The sequence below is a fragment of the Schistocerca gregaria genome, chromosome X (genome assembly GCF_023897955.1).
Source record: "Schistocerca gregaria isolate iqSchGreg1 chromosome X, iqSchGreg1.2, whole genome shotgun sequence".
Classification (NCBI taxonomy): Eukaryota; Metazoa; Arthropoda; class Insecta; order Orthoptera; family Acrididae; genus Schistocerca; species Schistocerca gregaria.
The window spans coordinates 750,559,302-750,574,087 of record NC_064931.1 but is presented as its reverse complement, the minus strand read 5'-3'; the positions used below and the strand labels follow the sequence as shown (position 1 = coordinate 750,574,087).

General features: G+C 37.5%; 1 protein-coding gene across 2 annotated transcripts in view; it reads right to left on the bottom strand.

The window, feature by feature from the left end:
• LOC126299428 (uncharacterized) overlaps positions 1–14,786 on the bottom strand; it is a 296,023-nt gene that overhangs the window by 31,322 nt on the left and 249,915 nt on the right. For both annotated transcript variants that reach the window (XM_049991327.1, XM_049991328.1), the window contains exons 14-16: positions 8,993–9,108; positions 8,717–8,823; positions 5,262–5,451 (exon numbers count right to left, since the gene is read on the bottom strand). In XM_049991327.1, coding sequence (XP_049847284.1) covers positions 5,262–5,451; positions 8,717–8,823; positions 8,993–9,108 — 413 coding nt within the window. The remainder of the gene's footprint in view (positions 1–5,261; positions 5,452–8,716; positions 8,824–8,992; positions 9,109–14,786) is intronic.

The following is a 14,786-nucleotide window of genomic DNA, read 5'->3' as shown; positions in this document are numbered from 1 at the left end:
GATGGCAACAACCTACTGAACTTATGAACACCACAACTGTCTTCAAAATTCAGCTCCACAGCATGTCATTCCTGCCATGTCTTATATAGTACCAGTGATCACAAGGTCGTTGTAGCTAGGCTCAATACCGTTCTTCCAAATCCACCAGAAACAAACCCAAAATAATTATATTTAAAAAGTGGATAAAGTGACACTAGAAGCCTTCCCTAAAAGAGAATTTCCATTCCTTCCGAACTGACTATGCAAATGTAGACGAGCTGTGGCTCAAATTCAAAGATATAGTAGCAACAGCAATTGAGAGATTCATACTTCAAATTGGTAAGAGATGGAACTGTTCCCCCATGGTACACAAAACAGGTCCGAACGCTGTTGCAGAGGCAACGGAAAAAGCATGCGAAGTTCAGAAGAACGCAAAATCCCAGAGATTGGCTAAAATTTACAGACGCGCAAAACTTGTCACGGACTTCAATGCGAGATGCCTTTAATAGGTTCCACAATGAAACAGTCTCGAAATTTGGTAGAAAATCCATAGAAATTTTCTGGTCGTATGTAAAGTACACAAGCGGCAAGACGCAGTCAATACCTTTGCTGGGCAGTGCCAATGGTACAGTTACTGATGACTGTGCCGCTAAAGCGGAGTTATTGAACACAGTTTTCCGAAATTCCTTCACCAGGGAAGACGAATGGAATATTCCAGAATTTGAAACACGAACACCTGCTAGCACAAGTTTCTTAGAAGTAGATACCTTAGGGGTTGCGAAGCAACTCAAATCGCTTGATACGGGCAAGTCTTCAGGTCCAGATTACGCTGATACAATAGCTACCTACTTAGCAATTATATACAACCGCTCGCTCACCGATAGATCTGTACTTACAGATAGGGAAATTGCGCAGGTTGCACCAGTGTTTAAGAATGGTAGTAGGAGTAATCCATCGAACTACAGACCTATATCTTTGACGTTGGTTTGCAGTGGGGTTTTGGAGCATATATTGTATTCAAACATTATGAATCACCTCTAACGGAATGATGTATTGAAACATAATCAGAATGATTTCAGGAAACATCGTTCATGTGCAACACAGATAGCTTTTGCATGAATTAATGGCCGCTATCGACAGGGGATCTCAGGTTGATTGCGTATTTCTGGAAAGCTTTTGACACTGTTCCTCACAAGCAACTTCTAATCAAGCTGCGAGCCTATGGGGAATCATCTGAGTTGTGCGACTGGATTCGTGATTTCCTGTCAGGAAAGTCACAGTTCGTAGTAATAGATGGCAAATCATCGAGTAAAACTGAAGTGATATCAGGTGTTCCCCAGGGAAGCGTCCTGAGACCTCTGCTGTTCCTGGTCTATATAAATGACCTGGGTGACAATCTGAGCAGTTCTCTAAGGTTGTTGGCAGATGATGCTGTAATTTACCGTCTAGTAAGGTCATCCGAAGACCAGTATCAGTTGCAAAGCGATTTAGAAAAGATTGCTGTATGGTGTGGCAGATGGCAGTTAATGCTAAATAATGAAAACTGTGAGGTGATCCACATGAGTTCCAAAATAAATCTGTTGGAATTTGATTACTTGATAAATAGCACAATTCTCAAGGCTGTCAATTCAACTAAGTACCTGGGTGTTAAAATTACGAAAAACTACAGTTGGAAAGACCACATAGATAATATTGTGGGGAAGGTAAGCCAAAGGTTGCGTTTCATTGGCAGGACACTTAGAAGATGCAACAAGTCCACTAAAGGGACAGCTTACACTACACTCGTTCATCCCCTGTTAGAATATTGCTGCGCGGAGTGGGATCCTTACCAGGTGGGATTGACGGAGGACATCAAAAGGGTGCAAAAAAGGGCAGCCCATTTTGTATTATCACGTAATAGGGGAGAGAGTGTGGCAGATATGATAAGCGAGTTGGGATGGAAGTCATTAAAGCAAAGACGGTTTTTCGTCGCGGCGAGATCTATTTATGAAATTTCAGTTACCAACTTTCTCTTCCGAATGCTAAAATATTTTGTTGAGCCCAACCTACATAGGTAGGAACGATCATCAAAATAAAATAAGAGAAATCAGAGAGAAAGGTTTAGGTGTTCATTTTTCCTGTGCGCTGTTCGGGAGTGGAATGGTAGATAGATAGTGTGATTGTGGTTCGATGAACCCTCTGCCAAGCACTTAAATGTGAATTGCAGAGTAATCATGTAGATGTAGATGTAGACTTAGTAAACCCCAATCCTTTAAAGACTCAAATTCCCATGTATAAAACAGCTCAAACATCAGATTACAAATGCACTAATGTGTTAAATATATGATATTAAGCATGTAAATGAGAAAAGTTTAAAAAAGGTTTGAAATTATGCTTAAAGTTTGTTGGAAGTCACCAAGTGCTCTCAATATGAAACACTAGATGAATATAATTTTGGTAATTTGAATTCCATTTTAAGCAAAATCAAGTTTCTCATGTATCTAAATGTCTGTGAAATCTCTCTTCAAATATGTGTTCCACAATGATAAAATTCTGCAGCCACGCTCTGTGGTGTATGTGAATACTGTCTGCAAACTGTGTTGTGAATAGAGTCATTAGTAAAGAACAAATAAATTAAAATGTCATGTCTGATGCTGAGGCTTTACTGCATGAACAGAGAAAAAATGGTAAGCGATAAACTTCTTCTCCTTTCATCATTTTCTGGGATGAAAAATTATTTTAAAGGTTTGAAATTATGTGTAAAGTTTGTTGGAAGTCTTCAAGTGCTCTCATTCCACCAATGATGACTATGTTTTTTTCCTTTGTCTGCTTACTTTGTCCAGCATTATTAATGCAGCACCACATATCATTAATTTTTCCTCTTCACTTGCCGCAGCATAGCTCTTAATGCAAATACGTATGTAGAAATGTTTGTCGTTAGTGTAGATGGGAATATAAACAACAAACATCATTGCCAATGTGTTGCTGACTTTGGAGGAACAATGTTGTGAACGGAAACATGTTTTTAATCTCAGTGTAAACACAGCTTAAGCAGAACAGGTTCTGCCTTATATAAGAAGGATTAGTCAGATACCAACAGTTGCAGGATTGTGCCTACCAAAACTGAGGATATTTGTGCTGTGATATTGCTGTTCTACTACCAATCCCATGACTGCCCTGCAAATATGGAGTTGATGGATACAGGAGGGCCAAACTCTACTCATGCAGGATCTCAAAGGCTCCATACAATTAGTGCCCGGGAGAACAGACATATTATTCACTTGACTGTGCAGGATTGTACAGCAACATCAACTACTTTGAGTCAGGTAATGAATGGGCTTATTTTGGGCAAGACACCTGTCCACACAGAAAGGGTAGTGACATCTGGAGTACCACGGACTGTCAACATGACAACCATTGTTGTGGTTTCCCTTGATTTGGCAGCAGAGAGAGATGAGATGACAGTGGTGTGCCTGTCTACAACACTGGACAAAGGAATGGTACCATACCAACTTTACAAACAAGTATCAGTTCTGCTTGTAACATTATGGTTGATGTAACTGTGTGTGGAGGTTCCAAGAAGAATGAAAATTGCCAGACAGCTTTCATTATCATCATACATGCCCAGCTTGTGGTGTTATAGTGTGTGGTGCCATTGGGTACTTGACATGATGACCTATGGCTTGCATAGTTAGTAATTTGGACAGCAGCCATTACATTTGTAACATGTTAAAGCCAATGGCTGTGGCCTATCTTTGAGGGCTCCATGACATCATTTTCTGACAAGGCCACATGTTGCCCTTGCTGTCCTGACCTACCGCAATGTAGAGGGTGTTTGACTGCTGCCCTGGCTGACATATTCTTCAGAACTCTAAGCCAATAAAAACATCTTGTCATGGGCTGCCAAGAGACTGGCACACCACCACTCACCAGCCACTATGATTGATAAACTCTGGCATAGAGTGGAAGCAAAATAGAATGACATACCCCTATCTATCACCCAAATTCAATTTAATTTGATTCCCAGCTGGATGAGAGCCAGTATTGCTGTCAGGGGTGGCAGCTCTGTGTACTAAATTTTACACACTGTATACCCCCAAATGATTTACAAATTTAGTCATTTATTCTTCCTACTATATTATAAATACACAATAAGCAAAACTTCATTTTTTGCTGTCCTTGTTGATGTTACAGTTTTAATGGCCAGCTGTGTACTTAGCAGAGCTGTTGGATACACAACAAGTGAAAAATATAACTTTCTCAATATTGTAGAATTACAAAAAATACTTCTTTCATGGGTAGCTATGGTGAACTAATAGGAAAACCCCCTACTCTCCATTGCACAAGGTACATTACTGCAGGTAATGAGAATGAAGTAAGTATGGAATATACTACTTAAGAGTTAAATCTCAATGCACTAATAATGAATCAAATATATAAGATAAAATCCAAAAAGTAATCTTAGGAAAGATGGGCAATGAAATAATGGCAGGAAGAGTAAGGACAATAAAAATAAAAGAAAGATGTTGAGAAAAGACGAAAAAATAATCAGCAGACAGAAGATGTTAGGGGAGAGCCATAAACTGATGAAGGAACTTGAGAAGAGGAAAAAGAGAAGAAACAATAAAATACTGTTCATCTGGTTGTTATTTACATTACTTTCTACTTTATGTCCTCTTCTCAGCTCTCTCCCCCTCAATTTGGTTCCTCTTCCCCCTTTTTCTACATTCCCTGTTCTTCTGTTACATTTGTTTGGCTCTCTGATTAATTCTTATTTTCCTGCTCCCTCAGTTTTTTTTTCTTTTTTTATCCCAACCCTTTGTTTACATTTTTTACAACAATATGCTGCCTCCTCCTCCTCCTCCTCCCAAACACAGAACTGTGCCAGTGGTTGTTCTATTCATAATTTTCATTTTTGAGCAATGGATTATTTGCAAGTTATTACGAGTGGAAGTCCAGATTTTAGAGTTCCAGCGTGGTTCAGTGTTACTTTCATATCCAGATTCCAACAGTACATAATAGAGGATTTGGAAGAACTTTTCACCCACTTTTTCTTCACTACTTTCACTTATTTCATAAACAACTTTCTTTGAATACAGAAACTATTTTTAAAGTTTTCAAAATTTAAAGTTTTCAAAGCTCAGGATTTGATTACTGTTTTCTCTGCGTATCAGCACTAATGCTATATTATTGCACCCAGCAGATCTATACCAAATATTATTCAACAAAAATCTGTAGTTTCAGTCCTCAGCATTTGCAGGACGACTTAAATTTTCACATCAATCCATGATTTATTATCTTACCTCTTCATTTCTAGCATCTATACATGAGCTACTCTCCAATATTTCCATTGAAACCACACTCTGAAGATCACACCCAAATTTAAGAGAGCTGAAGTCCATGACTTGGCCACTTGCTGTTTTTCTGTTATCATCCAGTAGAAAATGGGTGCCATCGGGCCCAGCAGTACCATTTACATTTCGGATATTTGTCCTGGAACACATATTTAAGAATAAATAGATAAAGGAGACTTAATTTATTATTCAAACACTGCATCACAAAATGTAAAAATTCCTTAAACATTCATAAATTCCTCTAAGTATTCTAAAATTTTATCATTTACCATTATTATGATGTTGGAAACTCCAGGATGCAGACTACAGAAAACATATGAGAATAGGTGGCCATTCACTTGTAGCTGACTGCTGTGTGGCACATAGTCACATGTAATGGTATACAGAATGTCACTAGCTTATCTCTCTCTCTCTCTCTCTCTCTCTCTCTCTCTCTCTCTCTCTCTCTCTCTCTCTCTCCCCCTCTCCCCCCCCCCCTCAGACCCCTCCCACTCCATTGCAGCCCCCTAAATGCACTCACCCATGATGCACATCTGCAACAATACAGGTCTGTTTACAACTAACTGTGCTATTTTTTAGGAAGCTAACAGAAATATTCGTTTCTTGAATCTGAATTATCTTATAATTTACAGAAGTTTTCAATTTTATTTTGAATTTATTGAATTGTCAGAGTTTTATTGAGAAGGTATCCAATTAGATGAATATAGCAATAAGTAGGATACATGTAATGCAGTGTGAAAACACTGAAAATTTGATATCTGGATAAAAATAGAGCATTATTCTGCTATCTCATTGTGATACTCATAGTGTGACTTACATTTGCAAAGCAGTCAGCAATAAAGCAACATAAAAATTAGAACATTATGTAGGGATTCATTGGAGGAGGACCACACTGATAGTGGAAGAAACTGAACAATCTGGATTGAGATGATGGATATGTTAAAAATGGTGACCACAGGAATACGGCTCAGAAACAATGATTTTGAGGTTCATATTGTTGAGTTGTTCCAATGTCTTCATCAAGCCTTTTCCAACAATGTTTTGAAATTACTTAATATGATATTCAAAGCATCAGTTATGATTGCAAACAGGGTGCAATCTATAGCTGAAGTGGTCTGGACTCTCTCTAAGTTAGGTTTACTGTGTACGGCCTACATCTGACCAGAAATTTGGAGGTATGACCAAGTGAGGTGATGCAGTTATTCTGAACAAGTAGTGTCCAAATCATCTTATAGCCTTCCTGTTTTAGATTTGGTATGATTTCTGTGAGTCACCTTAGGTGAATGCAGGGATGGTGTCTTAAACAAGGACTCCACCAATACCTCTATCCATTCTTGTTTAATCTGAAGTTGATCTCTAGTGACATAGGTGGTACATTGAACTCTAATCTTCCTTTCAGAGATTGTTGTAAGATATATTGTAGTTGACTGTCTGGCAACCATACTGGCCAAGTCTCTATGAGTTTACTAACCAGGAGAAGACCTTCTTGTTTTTTAGGCTGAAGTATCTGTGCCTGAGAGAAGCCAACTTTTATAATATAAACATTCTCAGACAATAGCAAGAGGCAACCACAAGCCTTGAGAAGTTTTTTTACTTAAAATATAAGGGAGAGTGCTTTACTCTAACATTATGCATGAAGATGGCATTCAGTGTGAAAGTTCATTATGTTTCTCTGTGTAAAGAAAGATAATTTTGCCATTAAAAAGAAAGAACATGCAAACTGGCAGAGTGAACATGAGGGGTGAAGTGATACTGGAGGAGGATCCCGATACCATAGGATGTGCAGCCTTGATGGCGTCATTCGAGACAGAGCACAAATCTTGATTGAGGCAGAGTACGGAAGAAAATCTGTCATGTCCTTTCCAAAATGAAGCATCCTGGTATCTGCCTTAAGTTATTTAGGGCAACTACAGAAGTCCTAAATCAGGGTTGCCAGATACAGATTTGAACTGAATTCTTCTCGAATGCAAGTCCAGTGTTTTAAATGACTGTGTCACCTCCCTTGACTGAAACTGAACTTTTGCTGAAACTTAATACTTGAAACTTTACTATTATTAATAAAACTGTATATAAGCTGTTTAATGCACTTACTTTCATTTGATTACTCTGCCTTTTTCATATAGTGTATCTCTAGTCTAAATGCTAGCTGTCATAGCAATATATTTTCCAAGTTTATCAATGAACTATTATAGTTCACAATATAGTAGTATTCTAGTTGTCCAGTATCATACTGACTATTTATGTGTCACTAACAGACAAATCCTTGCTTTAAAATAGGCATGCAATACTACCTCAAAATTCATGAGTGACAGAGAGAAAGAACGATGACAAGTAATAGCACTATACTATAACACTGAATGATGCTCACACAACGCATTTCACTTGGGTTTAGATTACACAGAAGTTTAAAGATTTCCCCATCATAATATTTTTTTAGCTTGTGTATGTAAGTTGTGGAAAAAATTAAAAATTTGAAATTTGATGGATCATGTTTATGAAACTGTGCTACCCAGCTGTAACCATAATCAACTTTATGATGTTTCCCAATTTTGCTCTATAATTTCTTACATGTAGAAGGAGAGGACCCTGGAAGCACAATAAAGAATTTTCTCTTTTTAATTCTTGGCAGAACAATGTTCATAGGTATAAACCTTTTTTTGCTTCAAAATAATTTACATATTTTAAATACTCATGCAATAAATGCATATTTTTATGATCCAGGCAAAAAAACGACAGAAAATGGGGAACTAGTAAGTAGTCATGACCATGAAAATCATTACAAAAGAAAACAGCAGACACTGGATAATAAGTTATCTTGATCAAAGTTGCAGGGAAACTTCTGCTGGGTGTAGGTTGGAAATGGAAAATTAAGGCTAGAAGGATTGCTAGAATGTTTGTGGTTTAACAGTTCTGATTTTAGTCATGTGACAATGACAATTTGTATTACTCACTCTCCCAGATCTACCTTTAGTCATACTTAAAATATAAAAATGATAGATTGCTACTCATCATATAGAGGAGACATTGCATCACAGATAATTACAACAAAAACACTGCTATACAAGTGAGCTTTCGGCCAAAAGATCTTCTTGCAACATAGAAAACACACACACGCACACATTCATGAAGCACAACTCACACACGCTATCTCTGGCCACTGAGAACAGACTTTAGTCATATTTGTTGCACATACTCAGATACTGATAATGCTGTGTTCCAGACGAAACTGTTTAAAATTTTGATGATTAACTGTGCTAAATGTAATGTAATATTTCATTTTAAATCAACTCTGATCTCTTTACCTCTTGGCTCTAAGTTTCCAGCTTTTAATTAATTCTGAGATAGGAAGAAATAACAAATTATGAAATTACATAGTGATTATCTATAAAATTACAAATACTTACATTTTGTTCATATTATTATCAACCCCATACTCTGTCTTATTTGGATTTATAGAGTCTGTCAGTGGTGGTTTGATTCTGGATGACAGCAGGTGCCCATTGGTTTTTATCTGCCCATGAAGAAAAAGGCACTTAATGCTAATACATCATATACAAGCAAAGCAAATAATTATAAAGGCAATGAAAAATCTGCTACGTGAAAATAGGACACTTTAGTCTGACTACAACAAAAACAGTGGGGAAAATCAAGCAAATCTGATTCAGTCATACAAAACTCACATGGAGTGACTGGTATGGAGGTGGCACAGAAAATGTGGCAGTATGGTTAATTGTTTCTTTGGTACCATAGCTCCATGTTGCAGGAACAACAAAGTGCTGCGAGTGGTATGATGGAGCTGCAAAAAGAAAAAGAAAAAAAAAGAATAAATAAACAGTTATTATTTTATGCTTTTAGGTGAATATGTGATGGATGTCATGCCAACATTAATCAGCATCAACCAGCATGTGCACACACACAATCCTCCTCGTGATTTCCTTAGCTACTAGACATAATGTTTCACAGACCAGATGATCTCAAACACACCAGCTTTCATCTTCTTTCTTAAATGCAGTTCCCCTCTATTTTCCTTTTCTGTTTCTTTTATAAAAGAATGCAGCTGCTAGAAAATGGTTTGCTGTATTCTGTGCTGATCTACATCTACATGTATACTCTGCAATTCACACTTAAGTGCCTGGCAAAGGTTTCACCAAACCATTTCACTCCTGAACTGCTCGTGGGGTAAACAAACACAATCTTTCTGTGAAAAACTCTGATCTCGCTTATTTTATTACAGTGACCATTTCTCCCTTTGTTGGTCAGCATCAGCAAAATATTTTTCATTCAGAGGAGAAAATTGGTGATTGAAATTTCATGAAAACATCTTGCCATGACAAAAAACACCTTAGTTTAATGATTGCCACCACAACTGGCATATTATATCCATAACATTCTCTTCTCTATTTCATGATAATACAAAATGAGCTGCCCTTCTTTCAGCTTCTTTGATTACCTCTGGTCTTGATTCCAAATCACACAACAATAATTCAGAAGAATGAGACATAGTAAGTTGGAAACTTCTCCATTAATATGTTTTCTGCTTCTAAGAATAACTGAATTTTTTTTCGTTCTTTCGTTCTGTAACTAATGCAACTGCTTACATCATATGTTATATATACAGACGTAAGTCAAACTATTATTTATGCAGAATCCCATTCAAATTTATAGTTCATTTGTTTGTACTTATGTTCCTGGTTACAATTACATAATTGGTTTTACTAGAAGCCTGAGTAATTAACAGTTATGGAGAATTAGAGTTACAGCACTGTCATGTAATCAGAGCACAGGAGGTATTGCTACTACTCATCCAAGAGCAGATTTTCCCAACTTTCCAAGAACATATTTTAAATCATCTGAACCTAATTAACTTGTGAAATAATTCACATTAAAATTCTGGACCTTCATAATTTCAGTAATATATTTTGCTTTAATGCCTATAACATTCTGAACTTTGACAATTTATTTTTATTGCTATATTTTTTATGAACCAACAACACCTCTCCCTAATTCAGTCACTATTTGAGATTTCAGATAATTTAGAATTATAAAGTATTTATTTCAAGATGGATGCCATACTTGTAAATACTGGATTTCAGACTATGGATACATAATAAGGTTTCGTATGCTTTTATGATTTACTGCCCTTCAGCATTTTTCACAAACAAGATAACAGTAAAATCTTCAATTCTATGCAATATGGCAAAATCTAATCTAGCTGCTTTTCAAAACATTAAGTAGTTTCAGAAATCTCATCATGTTCTTATGTATGTTTTTAAATAGCATCATCATGTCGGTTTGAGTGAGTGTGTGCACCCCGAGAACATCTGTATCACACCTCTATGTCGGATTGTGTAAGAGTCTGTGGCTGGGAATCAAATGCTAACCATCTATGCAGCTTGAAGTCAGAGATCAGCAAGCATTTGGGTAATACATCAGTGTCAGTATGAAAGAGTCTGCAAGAGTAGCATGATGCCAACATCTCAGTTTCTGTATGAGAAAGCCAGTGCCCGGTCAGCACACAGGTAACATAACAATGTTGATTAGAGTGAAAGATCTAGGCTAATTATCCAGTACCTAACATCTTGTGCGAAAATTTGTGCACTGACATCATGTATGTAACATTCCTGTATGTTACCTGTAGTCTCAAAGCATTAATGTTTGATCACTAATATTTAATGGACAGTATGATTAATTCTGGTGATCATACAACAAGTATTTTGTGTTAACTATTACTTTCATATTTCTGTCACTGTACATTATGCCACTGTGAAGTTCAACAAATACTGTGATTCGTAGTGATGGTTGGATTAGTTCTCTTCTGGACATGGTTATGAAGGAAAATATGCTCATTTTACCATATAAACTGTGATTCACCAACTGGAACTGGCCATCTATAATGTTGTGTGCGAATGGAGTGAGAGGAGCCACTTTGAAATTTAATTATTGTCTGGTCTACATCATTTTTGCACTATCCTTCATAGTATCAGTTACCAGATTATCATTTCAGTACATTAAGATCTAAAACTTCAAGATACATAAAACGAAATGCAACATCAACAACATGTAAGGGGGGCATCGATATGATGCCCTGGTCTGAGGAGATGTTCCACTCTGTCACAACTGACAAGGACTCATGCATATGAGAAACTCTTATACCGTATCTCACTCATAAGAGATTTACGAGGAACACTATGTTGCATATGGTGCCTCTGTGTGAAGACATCTACTTGTTTAGGTATGATGAAATGAGCTCATACACATAAACAGTGGCATACAAATTTGGAATGAATGGATAATTAGAAGTGAGGAACAGTGTCAGTGAACTTACAAAATGTGTGGAAAAGTAACAGGCAGTGCATAATGTATGAGAAAAGAACATTGATGGTAAACTGCAATTTGTGACAAACATAGACTTTGAGCAGAAGCCAACATCAATGAGTGATAAGGTGAAGCAAGTTGGAAAGTTCTCCATATGTTATGTTTTCTGCCCCCAAGGATAACTACAGTTCTTTTGCTATTACCTTCTATACCTAATGCAGCTACACATGCAATATGCACAGGCATATATCAAATTGTTATTTATGCAGAATTCCATTTAAATTTATAAGTTAGTTGTTTATATTTAACTTCCTGATTACAATGATGCAGTTGATTTTACTAGAGGCCTGAGTAATTAAAAGTTATGAGTAGTTTAAGTAACAACACAGTCCTGTAATTAGAAGGTATTTTGAGTCAATGGGCAATACAGTAAGTACTGCTACAGCCCATTCAAAAGCAGACATTTCCAACTTTCGAAGAACATATTTTAAATTATCTGAAACTAATTAACTTTTGAAATACTCATCATTAAATGTCTATACACTCACTATTCCAATTACCTCTTTTGCTTTAATGTCTATCAGTTTCTGAACTTTGAAAACATATGTTTATTGCTATATTTTCTTTGAATCAGACAACATCTTTCTAATTCAGTCATTATCTGAGATTTCAAATATTTTAGGATTATAAAATATTTATTTCAAAATGGATACCATACTTGTATATACTGGATTTCAGACTATGGATACATAATAAGGCTCCATATACTTTTACAGTTTACTAACCTTCAACATTTTTCAAAAACCAGATAACAGTAAAATATTCAAGCCTATGTGATACTGTAAAATGTAACCCAGACAGATTTCAAAACATTACATACTCTCAGAAATGTTTTTAAATAGTCACCCATCCCCAAAAATCACATCTGCAATAGGTAAGCATTTGGATAGCATCATCATATCGGTTTGAATGAGAGTTTGTGTGTTGGTGTAAGCTAATGCCAGCACACCATGGGGCATAGAGGTTACGAGAGTATCAATAGAGGCCAACAACAAGACTCGTTGGAAACGTGCCACCAACGCCCACTCAGCTGCCAGTATTTAGGATGACTGCTGTGGACCGGAAGGCCAGTTTAGCAAGTTCGTTTAGTCAGTTAGTTAGTTCGAGCCAGTAATGCCAGTTAGTTCAAGTCTGTAGGCCGTGAGAGTTCCAGTGTGTCACCGAGACGAAGCCGCAGACTTAGCTCTAGCACAGAGACAGGCAGCACATAGCAACCTTATAGTGAACACAGCAGACTTCTACTTCAATAGCAGTGAGGCTACATGGACTATACAGAAGAGAGCTTGCACCACAGCACATTGAAACTTAAGTTAAGTAGCTCTTTGTTTATGAATAAAGAACCCAGTTATTAATTGCATGCAGTTTGTGTTATAGAATGAGGATACTGGCCACCAACCAACATCCTCTCCTTGCTTTCCATGGTACAGCTCTACAGAGACAATGTGATGACATAGATGTGGCTAATGACAATGCAACATTCTGCACCCTGGAATCATGTATGTCACACCTCTATGTCAGATTGTGTTAAGAGTGTGTGGTTGGGAAGTAAACACTAAAAATCTATGCAGCTTGAATTTGGTGACTTCCAAACACTTGAGTAATACACCAGTATCATTACAAAAGAATCTGTGCCTAACTAGCATTAAGCCAAAATGTCAGTTTCAGCATGAGAACATTGGTGACTGGCCAGCAGATTTATAACATGAATGTGTCACTGAGGGTCAAAGTTCAAGGCTAATTATCCAACACCTGACATCTCATGTGAAAATCTGTGTTTTGACACAATGCGTGTATCATCCATGTAGTATACATCCTGTGTCCAAAACTAAAGCAACAAACCACTGTTTCCCCATCCTATGTCTAACGCAGGATATAATCATACAAACTGTCAATAGATGTCCATATAGTCATGTTCTGCACAGAATATAGCATTCTGGTCCATGAACAACCACACTAATGTTGACATAAGGCACCTATCAAATGTGTGAGTATTTTCTGGGTAGCCCAAATCCACAATCACTGTGTATACAGTCATAGATGGTGCTGTATGGCACAGTGAAGACACATACCAGACTCTGCATGGTGGGGGGGACACAGGAGGAATGGAAGCAGGATAGTCATAAACTGATCTGGCCGAAAGGCTTAACATGAATCATTTTGTTATTTTACTGATGTGGCGACAGTTTAGAGAGACCAGAATGATATCCTGAAGACCAGAGCAGCGCTGACCATGTGCGACATAAAAAAGAGAGGATTTATTTGACTGTAAGGGAACAATGGTACCACCTTAGACCACACAGTACCTGACATCTGACCTCACAGCAACAATTGGACGAATTGTATTGAGGCAAATGAAGTAAAGAAGGCTTCTGCATAGTGACCTTTATTGCCGGAGACCTGCTGTATGTATACCTCTGATGTGACTTCAGAGAATGGAATGACTACAGTGGAGTCGTCAACATGCAACACGGATGGTTGAACAGTGGGCCAATGTCCTTTCCACAGATGAGCCCCAATTTTATCTGGAGAGTGATTCTTGACAGATTTGCATCTGGAGGGAATGTAGAAAACGATTTTAGAACCCAAACATTGTGGAAAGAAACTGATATAGAGTCCCTAATGATGTGAGCAGGTACTATGTTGAACATTCAAATGCCTCTTCATGAACTTACATGGATGTATCAGCAAGGTTTAACTGCTGTCAAGTATTGTCATGAGATCTCGTGACCTCCTGGGGGGTTGCTGCGAGTTTCTGTGGGCTCAGACTTTGTACTGATGGATGATAATGCTTGACCTCATAGAGCATTGGTGATTGATATTTTCTCGGAAACAGAAGAATTTGCACACGGGTTGCATCCTGTTAGCATCCACCAACCACTCTCTGAGACTTGCAAGCAGCTCTGCATGAAGAATGGGCATTATTGCCTCAACATGGGATTGATGACATCATTTACAACATGCCCCATCATTGTTAGACCTATACTGATGCCACAGGTGGTCACACCCCATACTGAGCACATTAACGAGTAGTCGGAATGGGTGTGTAAATCTGTTAAATTGGAAAAAACAAAGAACATATTTGTCTACCATTATGCATGT